This window comes from Amblyomma mixtum, chromosome 3 (assembly GCF_055824585.1).
Source record: "Amblyomma mixtum isolate Tamu chromosome 3, ASM5582458v1, whole genome shotgun sequence".
Lineage (NCBI taxonomy): Eukaryota > Metazoa > Arthropoda > Arachnida > Ixodida > Ixodidae > Amblyomma > Amblyomma mixtum.
The window spans coordinates 405,064,836-405,080,888 of record NC_143014.1 but is presented as its reverse complement, the minus strand read 5'-3'; the positions used below and the strand labels follow the sequence as shown (position 1 = coordinate 405,080,888).

Genomic DNA, 16,053 nt, shown 5'->3' with positions numbered 1-16,053 from the left:
AAGGTACTACAGCATCTTCGCCACTGCCATCATTTCCAAATGACCCTTCTTTGTCGTGTGACAGCGCGAACCGAAAGCGTCATTCGTTCAAGAAAAGTGCACTTCGAGAAAGCGTCGCTAAACATGCGTGTGATAAGGGTACTTGGCTCGTTGTGGAAAACCCGTTCGGATCCCACCGGCGGCATGTGGTTGTTTTTTCTTCTGCTTTTCTATCAATTAGCTTTAAGCGATAACATATTCAGTAATATTCTAAATTGATCAACACCACAAAATAAATATATTAATTAAAAAAAATCCGCTGTGCCCCTTGGTTTCTGTGGCTGTTGGCTTCTGTCATATTTATAACGAGCCCCTCATCCCCTTCCCTTGTTTGCTTACCCGCCGTAGCCAGTAAGCCGTGGCAGGCATAACTTAAGGCCTGCTGGCTGTTCGTTCCCCCCCTGAGCTACGTCGCGCGAAAGAGGCCCACATAGAAGTTCCGTGCAGCACGTCTCGAAGCTACGAGCGGCGCACTCGCGTTGAAGATGAGGCCTGGAAGGTACACAATGGTTAACCCCACCTGTACCGAGAAGTCAGAGTGGGGGACGAAGGAGACGACAATGCGATCGGTTCTGGAAACACGTGACACTCCTTTCATTGCCTCGGGGAAAGTCACGGCATGTCGCGACATGCTTCCGAACGCACATTTTTTTCTAGACGTTGACTGTGCCTACACCCCCTGCTGCGCGTGCGGTTGTGTCCGAGATGGTGTTCTAATGCCATCGCTAGAGTGGAACATAGATTACGCTTCTGCCGTGATATGCCTAACAGGTGCTGCGTGCCCAGTTGCCGGATTAACTACAAATCGTGTCCCAAAAACCACGTTTTCAAGTTTCACCGGGATGAAGAAGAACAGAACACCTGGATTAGGGCAATACTACGAGAGAACTTCGTTGTATCACCGCACTCCAGGGTAAGGGCCGTTTCACGTGCATACGATTCTCGCCTGCGACGCTGCGAATTCGGTCGGTCTGCGACTGGAGAGGGCCGTCGGTCTAGCCGCAGACGGCCTGCGACCAAGTTCCATCCGGTTGGAATTCAGTCGCAGCGTCGCTCTGCGACTGACCAATGGGCAGCGCCGAGACGGCACGTGACGTGACGTCACGCGCCGTCTCGGCGTGGGGTCACGTGGGAGCTGTTCCCGCGGCGTAAGCAAAACTGTTTATTCTAATCAGAACGTACGAAATATTGCCTTGCATCTAAAAACACGCGGGTCATAACATCATCAACACATTCCGTGCAGCGGTTCCGTCCGGTTGGAATCCTTACGCAGCGTCATGTGATCGCGCTGCGACTGACCAATGGGAAGCATCGTGACGTCATGTCACGTGCGGTCACGTGTAGCAGAACAGATGCAGCGACAAACACACAGTGTGTTTTGGTTGTTGCGCGCGCACGTGGGCACAAGAACATTTCTGCTCCTCGAGGTGTTGAAGGCACGCGCGCGTTGTAATGAACTTCTCATCGATGAAGTGGAGAGGCAGCCACTTTTGTGGAACGTGAAATCGAATGAGTACAGAAAGAATGCAAACAAAACTGGGCTGTGGGAGGAGGTTAGAGACGCCTTGCGATCAATCGACCCCAACGGTGAGTACGACTTCTTTTGGTCCATTTTTATTTTAGTATGTTTTTTCTTAGCGCTGTTAATTGTAATGTCGAAGTTCTGATCATGAGTGATTGCACCGCCCTTTGTTTGACAATAAACGATAGCCGGCTCGGAAGGTCGACGCAGGCAACATGTTCAATGCACGCAGCTGCACGTGCGGATTCTCGGCGTTTTAAACAGTGGTACTCTGCACTGCTTTGTTGAACGAGAACATAAAAACGCCAATGAACCATAGTATACTGTGCTCTGCTCAAAAAAAAAATATCGAAAACGTCTTTTGCTCGCATATTTTTTCAGGCCTTATAATTGTTTACACACTGCGAAGGCCAACCACGTGCACAGAGTGGGCTCTCATTTCAGTAAAATTTCTAATCCTTAAACAAGAAAACTGACACTAAGCGTAATGACACCCAGTCTTGTTCACGAATTGGGACTACACGCCTGTGCCCGGTTAAGTACCGTAAATTTTGCCGCTCAGCGCGAGACGAATGCCTCCGAGTTTGTGTTACGGCTTCCGGTGGCGGCGAAATGGAAAAATAGTCGCGTGCTGTGGACTGTCGGTTCGCTATAAAGGCACTCAAGTGACCGGAATCATTCTGGACCTTTGAAGTTACTATGGCAGCTTTGCCAACATTTGTGTGCTCAAACGTCGAAATAGCCTTATCCCGGCACCAAACCCGTCCAAGTTTTGCCTTGTGCTGTCACTATTTATTGTGGTATGCATTTTCACTCGCTGAAGTGAAGGCACGTTCAGGGGAATATCACTGAATATTCATTCAAAATATGAAGGAACCAAGCACTCGCCGAAACCAAGAAACGGATATGGGAATGTTTCTTAGTCATACTTGGCTCATTTTGCTGCTTTTAATAGAGTGTAGTTCTGTCAGTTTTGTTTTACACAAACAACTTGGGAACGCACTAGACAATTTCTGGAGCATGTGGGAAAGCGTTCATACTTCAAATCAGATAATTAGTTTCATTTGTAGCTAACTTTCATACATTTTTCAGTTACAGTTGATTGTGTCCAGCAGAGATGGAGAAATTTGAAAGACACATATAGGAGGAAGCTCAGAGACCTCGAATGTGATTCAAGGAGTGGCGCTGGAGCGTTGCCGAAGAGCAGGTGCTGGGTGCGCCTTGAAAGGATGCGATTTTTAAAAGACCAGATGGAAGTACGTCAGTAAGTATTACTCCAGTGCAACTTTCCAACCCACATTTCATTTTACTTCTTTGCGATAGTTTCAAGCGGAAACATTTAGGCATCATTTTCACAGAAAAAAATGAATGTTGCATGTACTGCTTCTCAGGGTGTATTGTTCATCCACCACAATAACTGTTCAGTGTGATGCCTCAATTTAGTTTGTGCAGTTTCATTGCAGCTGCGATTTCGTGAATGCCAGGTTTGCGACATAGTGATCAGTAGAGTCACAGGTGTATTCGCAGTGCTGCTGTGAAAATCTGTCACTACATTCTCTTAGTGATCAATGTTTACGTAATGTGACCATCCTGCAGAGGACACAGCAGCATGGAGGTGGCGGCCGTGCAAGAAGCGCTCGAAGACCACCCACGACTAGGGTCTCCAGCTGCAGATTCAGCACCAGCAGGCTCTTTCCAGGACATTTTTTTGTGCCCTGAAGTGCCGCAGCCCAGCACCTCTCAGTCTGTCGCTGTGGATGAAGATGAAGGCACGACGAGCCAGTCTGCAGGGAATGGCCCGCCGCAGCCCAAAAAGCGGAGGAAAGCACGGGAAGAGCTCGATGTCGTGAATGCACAGCTTGCGACTGTTCGCAGTGCATTACTGGCGCACAGGCCAGCAGATGCCGATGAACACTTCTTGCTGTCGTTAAAGCCATATGTGGCAACTGTGCCAATGATTACAGCACAGCTTTAAGAGTACAGGTGCCAACGCTCCTCAAAGGAGGCCCTCAAGCCAAGGGCGTCAGCCAATTGACATACTTCGCGGCTAATGCTGTTAATCTGCGGTTAAACCTCTTGCACCTGAAAGCCTCCTGCAATGTCACTGCTGGAGGTGCGGGGGCATAACCGCGACGCCATGACAATCGGCCGCCGCCATCCGCTGGAGGGTCTGCTTTGTCGGGCATGGGCTGCTGAATTCTTGAGCTGTCGTACTGTACGCAGTCTCCCGACTGGCAGCGTAGCAAATTGCTACAGCTGCTATACTTACCATTTAAAATTACCATTATAAACTGCTTTCTTGTCGAGGCCCATACAAAAGCGCTTTTTACGACGTATGACAGAAGGGGACAAAATTAAATTCACCACTTTCCACCCAGAAAGGAAACGAAGTTCGAGGTATCTTGAGGTGTCTTTGAAACAGAAGTTTGTTACCTCAAATTCGCTCCTAATTTCTGCAGTCATATCCCACAGATAGGGTTCCGGTCGTATATCATGTATGCAGATTACAGAAGTCTGAATGAGAGAACACCGAAAAGAAGTCCCCTATAGCTGTTGTAATAAAAGTACTTGTAGTTACAATGCATGAAATTGTTCCGTGATACTAATATAATTTCTAGGTCTTGAAATGAGCATTTATTGAAATCGATTGAGAAAATAAACGGTTCTTTCATTGATACTGATATATTTTCTAGGTCTTGAAACGAGCACTTTTTATTAATATCTTGTGACGAAAAAAAAGTTCTGAACACAGGTTAGAACCCCAAGTCCTAGCGCCAGTGACCATATTCCGCCAACGCTACGAATCACTGATTTGAAAGCATCACAGACGGGCGTTACAGTTGATCTTCCTACCCAGACGCCGTCTGCTTCTAGACTCATAATTCTCTATTATGACCGACGACATGTGCTAAGCTGAACAGGTTCAGAATGTCTCTGAGTGAAGCTCTATCAGATCTTCTTACACCAGCATTTAGAGATCACTGCGGCGACCCGCACTGGGAGAATGCGAAAGCATTGGCGCCTCCTCGACACTCGTTGCCGCTCTTTGTCATTTTCTTTTTGCTTGTTAATTAATTTAACTGCTGAATCAGGGTAATATTCTGATGCTTCAGTTGAAAACCGATTTATTTACCCTTATTATACCTTCTTTTATCTTGAGCATTTTTGTTTTTCAAATTTGGCGTATCTCCGTCCAGCCCCTAGGAACCCTATTGAACCATCCAATTATTTTTGCTGCCAATAATTAACTATTTCTTCTATGTAAATAATACTTTTTGTTAGAATAATTATCGCTCATAAAATGCATTTAAATTCAAACTTTATTTTCACCTTTTTCCGATTTTCCCAATATTTTGCCTTCTACTGCTGTTTTGCCGTCCATACGCTTTATCGTCGTCTGCGCTATTTCGACGTGATTTCGACATTATTAGCTATAATTAATTAACTAATCATCCTATCCACATAATTTTTTGCGCAGCATGCTGACACCGTCCTCTATCGATGAGAACCAAGCAGTCGTTTGATGCTGTCCGTTCTGAGAACGTGACAACTTCTGCGGACACGTTTAGCGGAGACGTTTTGGTGACACGACACCGCCGACATAGCCTAGAAATGCTTTCGCATTAAAGACTCAAACACTGGCACCCGAGAATATTTTTTGATGCCCGCCGTGTGACTGAAGCTGCGCTCTTCCAAAGTAACAGGCATATCCAAATTTGAACGCGCTAGCTCTCATAGCCTATTCTATTACGATCACACACGCAAATAAACTTTTTGAATAATAGCACAGGGCTGACAATTCGCAAGGTTGCTCCACGACAAGCATTATGAACACATACGAATACTTTTTGTAGCGGCGTTAATTTTCACCATGATAACTGGGTTCACTTAAAACACCCTTTCATACACTAAGTTCGAACTCTCACAACGGTTCTTTTCTATAAGGCATTAGTCACCTCACGAAAAGGTAAGTATCAAAATGGACGGGAATTCATCGCATATAACCACATCTGCAGCGTAACTAGCTACCAGGCTCCATCTTTCATTTGTTAGACAATACACATCGCTCGTTTAGTTCTGTTCTGGCCTCGGCAGAACCCGCTGATCTTTCTCATTAGACAATTGTAGCATAGCGCAACCTGCGATCCGCTTCCTTGATCCGCCTCCGCGAGGTGCCACCGCGCGTGCGCAAAACGCCACGGGGGCGCCAGATGGCGCCACGTCCCCGTCAGCTGCGTGCGCGCCTGCCGCGTCGGGACTCGGGACCGATCAGCGCGTATACCTACGGTGCCCCACGGAAGCGGATCACGGTAGCGGATGGCGCTTCACGCTTTGCTACATGCTCTGCTGTAAGCCTATAACTCTCTGCTGCTGGAGGCGCTCAGCATCTGCATTTCCGTGCCAACCGCACCGCTCACCTTGACCGCCATGTGCAGGTGTGCCAGGAGGCCTCGTGGAGCGCGGTGTTCTTGGGTGGAGCCACCGTGCTTTTCTGCACCAAGGATTGGGGCGACGGAGACGCGCTGCCGGCGCCATGGGTTGCGGCACTGTACGCCTCCTACCACCACCTCGTCTGGGCACTGTGTATCGGCTGGCTGGTGTTCGCCTGCGTCTCGGACAGAGGAGGTGCGAGAACCCGTTTTACCACATCAGCGTTGGTGCAATAGTTACTGGTGCGCCTTCCCATTTAGGGTCAATGTGAAAAGCTGAAAACAGAGAAAGACTGGCAGGCGCAACTAAGTACGCTTGCTCGGAAAAGGCGCAAAATTGCTTTGAAACGGTGGTTCACGCATGGATACGGAATATAGGACGCATGGCACCTTACTTCTAAGACGGAAATGTGCCCGCTTTTTTTATGCGATATTGGCGATATTGGAAAGTAGGTGCCCCCCATAGCGAGCAAGATATGAGCTTTACTTTTTGATCAAGTAATTTTGTTTTTCTTTATTTAACCTTCTCTGCGAACAGGAGTTGTCGAAACAGAATTTTTGACTGATTTCCCGGCGTTATATGAAGGCATCGCCGGATGCTATTGTGACGTTGTAGTGACGGCAGTCCAGCGCTCAGGAAGACAGCAACAAAACTTGCAAACGAAGCTCTTTATTTGAGCTGACTTGCGCCCGCAAAAGAACTTAATGACTCAGCGGCGGCGTAAGCAACAGACGTGCTCGTCAGTCGTCGAACTACGAATGCCCGCCGCTCGCGGCATCGCTCAATTTAAAGCCGGCAAGGAAACTTCGAGATAGCAGGTCAAGATCATCTACAGTAATCTGGAAAAACGTAGATGCAGCTCTTGATGGCTGTGATCAATCGAGATTAGTCCGGTCGCTTCCCGCGTCACAAACAAAAATGATAACATTCCTTTCCTGCGTGTTTGAGCACGAACGAACGGACACTACAATGATACGCGGCATTACCCCCCTCCCAAAGAAGCGCCGCCTCGATGCTTCAAAAATGAAAATTAACACGGAGAATGGAAACTTCGAGCCCTTTAGCGTTCATAATATGGTTTAAGGCGTACGACATGTACGACTTCCGGTCGTGTGCGTCGTCGCTGAGATGCTGTCGTGCCGTCGGTAATGACTTCACAGTCGAGATCACTGATGCGACGGAGAACCCTGTACGGACCAAAGTAGCGCCGCAGCAACTTTTCACTCAATCTATGGCGGCGAATTGGCGTCCATATCTAAACACGATCACCCGGCTTGTAATATGCGTGTCTCGCCGGCGCAGGTTGTAGCGTCGGGCGTCGGTGTGCTGCTCGTCTTTAATGCGAAGCCGCGCAAGTCTTCGGGCTTCCTCGGCGCGATTAAGGTAGGCGGCGATGTCGAGGTTGTCTTCGTCTGAAACTTGCGGGAGCATTGCGTCGAGTGTTGTCGTGGGCTTCCTGCCTTATACAAGCTGGAATGGGGTAAACCTGGTTGTCTCCTGGACGGCAGTGTTATAGGCGAAGATCACGTAGGGCAGAATGGTGTCCCACGTCTTGTATTCGGCGTCGATGTACATGGAGAGCATGTCTGCGATGGTTTTGCTCAGACGCTCTGTGGGTCGGTTGGTTTGCGGATGATAGGCAGTTGTCGTCCGATGGTTTGTCTGACTGTAGATTAAAATGACTTGCGTCAGCTTCGCTGTAAACACCGTTCCTCTGTCTGTGATGAGCACTTCTGGGTCGCCGTGTCGCAGCAGAAATCGTTCGAGAAAAAATTTTGCGACTTCTGTTCCGATACCATTAGGCAATGCTTTTGCTTCGGCGTAGCGGGTCATGTGGTCGGTGGCCGCGATGATCCACTTGTTACCTGATGAACAGGTCGGAAAGGGGGCGAGGAGGTCCATCCCTATTTGCAGAAAGGGCTTAGTTGGAGGTGGTATGGGGTTCAGGAGTCCGGCTGGTCTAATCGGAGGCGTTTTGCGTCGCTGACACTCACGGCATGTTTTCATGTAATGGGAAACGTCAGCAGCTAGCCGCGGCCAATAGTACTTCTCCTCAATGCCGTGCAACGTGCGAGCATTACCGAGATGCGCTGCAGTCGGCTCATTATGACATGCCTACATAATATCTTGCCTGAGATTTTTGGGCACGACAAGAAGATGCACTGTCCTGTTGGGCGCGAAGTTCTTCAGGAGGACATTATTGTGAAAGACGAAGCACGCCAGCTGGCGCTTGAACCCTCGGGGAGCGATGCGGTCTTGCCTTTATGATAATAAACTAGGCTTTGCAACTCAGGATCCGAGCGCTGCTGCTGCGTGAAACTGCTGGCGCTTACCGGTCCTAAGAAAGCGCCGTCGTCTTCCTCTTCCTGAGCTGCGTCGACGGGGACTCGTGACAAGCAGTCTGCGTCGGAATGCTTGCGGCCAGATTTGTAGCCTACAGTTATGTCGTATTCTTGAAGACGCAGGCTCTAACGAGCAATTCGGCCGGAAGGATCTTTCAAATTGGCAAGCCAGCACAGAGCATGGTGATCACTCACAACCTTGAACGGTCGTCCGTACAGGTATAGGTCGAAATTTCGACATTACCCAAATAATGGCGAGACATTCTTTCTCGGTCGTCCAATAGTTGGCTTCGGCTTTCGACAGTGAACGGCTAGCGTACGCGATAACTTTCTCCTGTTTAGCATTTTTCTGAACGAGGATCGCTCCTAAGCCCACACTGCTTGCATCTGTATGAATTTCGTTTTCGGCGTTTTCATCAGAGTGTCTGAGCATAGGAGGGGACTGTAAGCTGCGCTTCAGCTCTTTGAAAGCTTCCACCCACTTCCAGCGTTTGCCATTTAAAAGGCACGTCAGCCTTGGGAAGTTGGGTCAAAGGTTCAGCGATGCGCGAAGAGTTCTTGACGAATCGCCGGTAATGAGCGCACAATCCAAGGAATCTGCATATAGCTTTCCTGTCATGAGGCTGTGGAAACTCGTCGATCGCAGCCGTCTTCTGGGGTGCGGGCGAACTCCACCCTTGCTTACCACGTGACTAAGGAACAGCAGCTCCTCGTAGGCGAAGTGACACTTCTCTGGTTTCAGCGTTAGGCCTGAAGACTTGATTGTTTCTAGCACTGTCCGAAACCTTCTGAGGTGGTCTTCAAAGCTTGAGGAGAAGACAACAACGTCAGCTAAGTTGACTAGACAATTTTGGCACTTCAAGCCTGCGAGCACCGTATCTGGAACGTCTCTGGGGCAGAGCAGAGGCCTTGAACTCGAAGTGTCCATTTGGTGTGATGAACGCAGTCTTCTCGCGATCTCTTTTGTCGACTTCAATTTGCCAGTAGCCGCTCTTCAGGTCCATTGATGAAAAGTACTTAGCGTTGTACAGCCGATCCAATGTGTCGTCGATGCGGGGGAGGACCCGGGGTAGACATCCTCCTTAGTAATGCTGTTCAGGCGGCGGTAAATTAATCGACGCAAAAGCGAAGGGTGCCGTCTTTCTTTTTCACTAGGACGACAGGTGCTGCCCAGGGGCTCCTTGATGACTGGATGACGTCGTCACGAAGCATTTCGTCAACTTGCTTGCGGATAGCTTGGCGTTCTAGGGGAGATACGCGGTAGGGGCTCTGCCGCAGTGGTCGGGAGTGTTCGTCTGTGACAATGCGGTGCTTGGCAAGCCGGGTTCGTCGCACGTACGATGCTGATGAGAAGCAATCGCTGTACGTTTGAAGAAGACTGCGTAATTGGTCTTGTCTGCTGCGTAATGATGGGTTGATATCAAACGTGGGTTGTTGGCCTCGGTCACATGGTTCTACGGGTTGGTCGGGGAGGGCAAATATATCTCTGATGTCTGCCAGCTCGTCGAAAAAAGCAATCGTCGTACCTTTGTTTAGATGCCGGTATTCTCCGGTGAAGTTGGTTAGCAGCATCTAGGCTTGGCCACTTCGGATTTGGGCGGCTTCCCTTGCGACGCCGAGTCCTCGATCCAGGAGTAACTGGGTGTTCCCCTCGACGACACCTTCGGCATTTTCAATGACTCCTATGCAGGCGACGACACTTAATTGATCGGGGAGGCACGCTCAATGCTTCGTCGAGTACGTTTAAGGGACAGTGAGGAGAGCTATCAATATTTTTTTACAGCAAAATCCGATAGTTTGGCATTTCATGGCTTTGTTGCCACTTGGCCGGCAGCGAAAGATGCATTTATTTCTAAGAAATTTGGATTCGAAGTTGAAAAAGTTTTTCACGCCGCTCTGATTCAAACTTGGGATTCTCCTATGACGACACAGGACTAAGTGACGTGAAACATGACGTGCACATGACGTAGCGCAGACTCCGTGATTTCTGACGGCCAGCAGTGCGGCCTGGCAGCAGCCGAAAAAGAATCTACCGCGGGCAGCACGTTCAAGGCATCTATCGGCTATTGCGGCCGTCGCTACCGTCGCTTCGTTTACTTTTGCACCGGCGTTTTGCCAGCGTTACGATGGATCCCGTTCTCGAAGTCGTCAAGGAAGTTCTAGCAAATAGACACCTTTAGCATACCGTGTACCTTGTTACCGCTAGCGGAATACCGGGAGCCCGCCTACTGCCGGTGAGCAGGCGCTTATTGGTCCCGATGCTGCAGGCGCGCGCGTAGCTACCGGATACGTGGCGCCATGTGGCGACGTCAAGGAGATTTGCGCATGCATTGGCTGCGCCTCAGTGATTCGTGGCTTCTCGTGTTCTAGTGTTTCTAGAACCATTGGTTCTAGCAACACTGTTTTGTCCTATGACGTCATCACGCTTGTACTTGCGAGTTTGGCCTGTGGCGGCGATACCTGTATTTTGGTTCTTGCTCTTTTCTACGTTACAAGAGCTTTGTTGTCAGTATGAGTGGCGTTTTTGTAATCAGGAGCTGTTATTCTGTGGATACAAGCCAGCTTCAATTTCTCCTCAGTGTCCCTTTAAAGGGACCCTGAAATGGTTTCTTCAATCATATTTTATTGCAACAACTCTGTAGAGGTGGTCTCTGCGAGTATTCTAGTCTGATTCAGAAAGCTGCGCGTGGAACCAATAATTTACAAACACTTTTTCAAACTTGCCGCTCACAGCCGATTAGGGCGACACCTCACCGCGCGTTTTTACCCGCCCCTACCACTTGACGTAAACTGGGCAGCCTTGGCCATGGACTGGGCGACCCTTCTCATTGGCTCTGCCAATTGACGTCACGCGCAATTTTTGCAACATTTCATTTGAAACTGAGCACTGATGCTCCTTGAAATATTATTTTATTGATTGCTTATTATTTTTTTAAAACATACGTATACAGAGGTAAGGATCCAGCGCATTTCTTGAAATTAATGTGGTACTTCCGGTAAAGAAGGAAATTCGTCTGCTCACAAAAGCATGTGTTTTCGTCAAATCTCGGCGCCCGCCTTTGCGAGTTTCCTAGCTGCGCCGACGAGTCGCTGCTATAGTGTACTAGAATTATATATATCGCTGCTGTCGCTACCCTGTGGGTCTCGGTATGGCGTGTACTGAAAGGCTCGAAGCCCATCTCAGCGGTGGCTGCACGCAGCCGCGCTTCGAGCTCCGGATCCATGCTGTTCGAGCAGCAATCAGGAGACAGATGTGCGAAAACTTGGACGGCGCGGCACCGATCGTCATCAGAAAGACTGCCAGCTATACTCGAGCAGCGCCAAAGCATGCCTGCTTATGTTGGGAGCTTTCGGCAACGGCACCGCTCGCGGGCTCTCCGAGCGACGAGCTCTGCTGCTACCTGGCTGTCGTGGTCGTCGCTAGGCCTATAGCTCGTTTCGCGTCGAAGAGGCAGCGGCCGGCGCTTCGGAAGTCGCCTGAGCTACAATAAAAGGCTTACTCTACACATCGCTTTACAGTCAACAGCGTCATCTCACAATAAAGTAAAAGTATGGTCACTTTCCGCGACGCCTTCAGCCGCGAAGCGAGCGGGCGCCAGGCGAGCCGGACCCCAACGTCAGGCCAGCGGCAGCTGCAAGGCGGTTGTGGCCAGAAATTTGTTCGTATCACAGTTGTTACCTTTACCAGCAGCTCAGTATTGGTCAGCGATCCTCAAAAATGACACATTTTTCACATTTCTTGGCCTAGGGTTTATTATTTACGTCAAGAACACTCTTTAGCTCATTTTTATGACGCCGGCAGACCTGATCCAGGCCGGTCGGCCGGCCGGCATGCTCGGCGTACTCGACATTCGCACAAGGAAATACAAAACAGCCATTCTACCAGAGATGATGCTTTCTAGATTCGAGCAACGACAACATGTCTGTTAAAAAGTGGATCTTTCGGCAACGACACCGACTGCGGCAACGCCGGGCGACGAACTGCGCGCTGGTCCCAGGCTGCCCTAGTCGTCGCTAGGCCTAACGGTTTCGCATCGCTGACGGCGCTTCGGAAGTCGCTTGCGCTATATCAAAAGGCCTACTCTTCACATCGCTTTATTGCGAACTCGTCCCATAATAGAATATATATTCGATTTCCACGACGCCTTCAGCAACGGAGCTACAGGAGGCAGGCGAAGCGCCGCAGCAGCGCCAAAGCGGCTATGGGATGAAATTTGCTAGTATCGCATTCATCACTTGTACGATCAGCTCGGTATTGGCCAACGACCGTCAGAAGTGATGCATTTTTGACATGCATCTATCCTAGGGCTTGCTATAAACGTGAACAAACAATACTAGCGCGTTTTTCACTCGCCGGCGGCCGGCGTCAAGGCTGGCAGGCCGGCCCGGTGTGGCTCGGCCTCGAGCGCCCTGAGGAGCGCGCTGTACGTCATCACGACGCTGCCGCTCTCCGTGCTCGCTTTGGCTCCCGCTTCCCGTCGTTGCGTCTGCCGCGCGCGGCTCGTCGTTGACATCTAGCAAGTTGCACGCAGGCGACGAGCTGCGATCGGACGTTGCGACGCCGTTCGCAACAGCGCACCGCAGTGAATCGCACTCACTTTCGCACATGTGTCTGCGACCACCGGAAGTAAACAAGCAGAGCGCCATTGCTTGACGTATGCATGGGCGGAGCATCGGCCCGTCTTTTCTTTTTTTTTTCGGAGCGAGCCCCGCGTGTATGAGTTGAGGGTGGTATGTGGGGGAGAGGAGGAACATCATTTTTAATCGGCGATATCTTCGGTGTTGATGGAGTTCGCTTAACAATTTTTGCGGTGCGCCGACAAGTGATGGAATACCGATCTCTCGTGGGCTTTTGCTAACCTTGGCAAAGAGCTTTTCAGGGTCCCTTTAAGGCCACGTGATGAGTCGCGCTCGTCACAGCAGGTGTGGCTTTGTCCGTGAAAAGCTTGATCGACTTAGATCGAAGGTCGGTGATCGCCGGATGTTCATTCAGGAAGCCCGTTCCCAAAATCACGCCTCGCGAGCATTGCTATAGGACCTGGAAGGTTGTAGCATAAGCTCGCCCATTTACTGTAACTCTCGCTGTGCAGCGTCCTGACGGCGTAATAAGGTCACACCCTGCGGTGCGGATCAGCGTACCATCCCAAATTGTTGTTACTTTCCTGAGTCGGACAGCGAGTGGCCCGCTCATGACGGAGTAGTCAGCTCCCGTGTCGACCAAGGCAGTAACCGCGTGACCGTCGACCGTAACTTCAATGTCACTTGTTCGCATTCTCCTATTGCACGTTGTCTTCTGTGTCCGATCTCGGCTTCGTCGAGTAGCGAGGCTGCGGTGGGCGTACTCCGACGTTAATTATCTCGGCAGCGGTAAAAGCTTCAAGTATGGTCGCGTCGTCGTCGTCGGTGTTGTCGTCGTAGTTGAGGCATGGTCTTGCGTTTTCGTCGATGGAGGATCTTTGTTCTTGAGCTTAGGAACAACCTTACCTCTAGAGGCTGCTTTATTCACTTTAACCTTCGGGGGCTGGGGGAGCATCCACACACGGCGTAACGTCGGCCAGGAGAAAAAAGCGCGGTGACGATGGCGACGGGGAACGTGATAGGCGGCTCAGCGATAAGCATTCTTCCGGACACTAAAACTCCTCGATTTCGGCTGGTCGCTGGCCGTGGTCGGGGTAGTGGGGTGGCGTAAGAGAACCCTCGGATGCCCATTCTTCTGTATGGGCAGTGCCGGAGGATGTGACCGGCTTCGCCACAGTGGAAGGATAGTGGGCGGCGCTTGTCGGGAGTTCTCCACTCGTCGCATTTCCTCGGCCGCGTGCGACGCTTGTAGGACGGGCGGGTTGGGGCGAGAGGGCGGCGGTCCAGCGCAGCTGGCTGAGAGCGATAGGGACTTGGGTCCTGTCATCGAGGTGCAGGACGGCGCACTGCTGCGGCGTAATTCATGGCTGGGGACTGCAGGGGCTGCGTGGTTGTCGGTGTCACATCCAAGGCCTGTTGAACCTTATCCCGGATGACGTCCATGAGCGATCTAATCTGCGGCTGTGTTCCCGTTGACAGCAATCGTCGGAGCTCTTCTCGCACCACTTGACGTAGAACCTCCCACTGGTTATCGCTGTTAGTGGTGTCCAGGCACCTTGCTGAGAAAACGCGCTGCTGGCAGTCATACCGGCGGGCTCTGGCATCAAGTTTTTTTTCCATGATGGATGCCTCTTCTACGAATTCCGCGACGGTTTGGGTGGATTCCGTAGCTTTTACTCTTCTTCCTTCATGCTCGCGTCGGCACACCGGAAGAGACGCTTCATCTCCTCAGTGCACACTGCAACGCTCTCCTTTGGGTGTTGTATGCGAGGCTGTAGCAGCTGCTGGGCTCTCTCCTTTCTCACGACGTTTGTCAAAGTATTGAGAAGCTGCTCCTTGGAGGTTTCCCAGTTCGTAAGGCCAGCTTCCTCTTTCTCAAACCAGATTCTCGCTGGTCCCTCCAAGGCGAAGAAGACGTACCTAATTTTCATGGCATCGTCCCAGTTGTTAAAGATAGCTACGCGGTCGAACAGTTCCAGCCATTCTTCGGGGTCGGCACCAGGCGAAGCGTCGAAGGTTGGTGGCACCCGGGGCTGCTTCAGCCTGATTGCAGTCGACGTCTGGGGCAAGCTCATGGCGGACGTTGCTCTTTGCTTTCGGTTCTGGGTAGGGTCCGGCAGAGACTCGAACTCAGGTGCGTCCCCTAGCAGACGTCGGCCTACGCGGTGGACTGGAGTCAGGTCCTGCGGTGAATGACTCAGAGGGCTGGCGGCACGACTTGCAGGGAGTGTCCGGTACATGGAAGGCTACCCGGCACCTCCACCAGATGTCAGATTGTAATGACGGCAGTCCAGCGGTCAGGAAGACAGCAGCAAGAGTTGCAAACGAAGCTCTTTATTTGGGCTGACCTGCGCCCCCAAACGAACTTAACAGCACGGCAGCGGCATAAGCAGGAAACGCGTTCGTCAGTCGTCGAACTACGAATGCTGCCGCTCGCCGCATCGCTCAATTTAAAGCGGGCAAGGAAACTTTGAGATAACAGGTCAAGATCATCTACAATAATCTGGAAAAACGTAGATGCAGCTCTTCATGGTTGTGATCAATGAACGTTAGCCTGGTCGCTTCTCGCGTCACGAACAAAAATGATAACGCCCGTTTTTTGCGGCCTTGAGCGCGAACGAACGGACACTACAATGGTACGATATATATATATATATATATATATATATATATATATATATATATATATATATATATATATATATATATATTCTTGTGTATACCCTGTGAAGGAGGGAAGACGAAGAAGTCAGGGAGCTGTCGGGCTGTGCCCGCTCGTCTCTGCTAATCTTTGTGGATGTTTTGTGATCGGTGTTGAACACTTCTGTTCAAGTAACCTGCACTGCAACATCGAGGTATGATTCCGACGGTGGGTGCGGCTCCGCCGGTGCCGCACCCGGTCTCAACACCTGAATGTTCTCCTGACATTCCGTCAGGCCCAGCTCAGCTGGTCATACCTGCTGTGCAAGCCCTACCTGCCACCTCACACCTGGTGCCCTGCAGCTACCCATCTGCTCCAGCTGCGTCAGGACCAGCATATCCAGACCTCCATGGACATCGCATCCCTGAAGCTTCCAACTTAAGCCGTGATCTGCCGCTACCTTCAGGTCAGGATGATTTTTCTGATTCGTCAGATTCGTC

General features: G+C 50.6%; 1 protein-coding gene across 1 annotated transcript; it reads left to right on the top strand.

Moving 5' to 3' along the window:
* Positions 1–1,391: 1,391 nt before the first annotated feature.
* LOC149357466 (uncharacterized) lies at positions 1,392–15,995 on the top strand. Its single transcript, XM_089576590.1, has 5 exons — positions 1,392–1,626; positions 2,654–2,825; positions 3,158–3,509; positions 5,998–6,187; positions 15,916–15,995. Exons 1-5 carry the CDS (start codon positions 1,392–1,394, stop codon positions 15,993–15,995), a joined length of 1,029 nt encoding a protein of 342 aa, XP_089432716.1.
* The last annotated feature ends 58 nt before the right edge of the window (positions 15,996–16,053 follow it).

What these genes read in the sequence shown, in the direction of transcription:
- LOC149357466 (XM_089576590.1), top strand. Translation starts at nt 1,392, where the DNA reads ATGCAGCGACAAACACACAGTGTGTTTTGGTTGTTGCGCGCGCACGTG. An exon ending in GCGATCAATCGACCCCAACG is followed by an intron (nt 1,627 to 2,653) that starts GTGAGTACGACT and finishes TACATTTTTCAG; the next exon opens with TTACAGTTGATTGTGTCCAG. An exon ending in TAAAGCCATATGTGGCAACT is followed by an intron (nt 3,510 to 5,997) that starts GTGCCAATGATT and finishes CGCCATGTGCAG; the next exon opens with GTGTGCCAGGAGGCCTCGTG.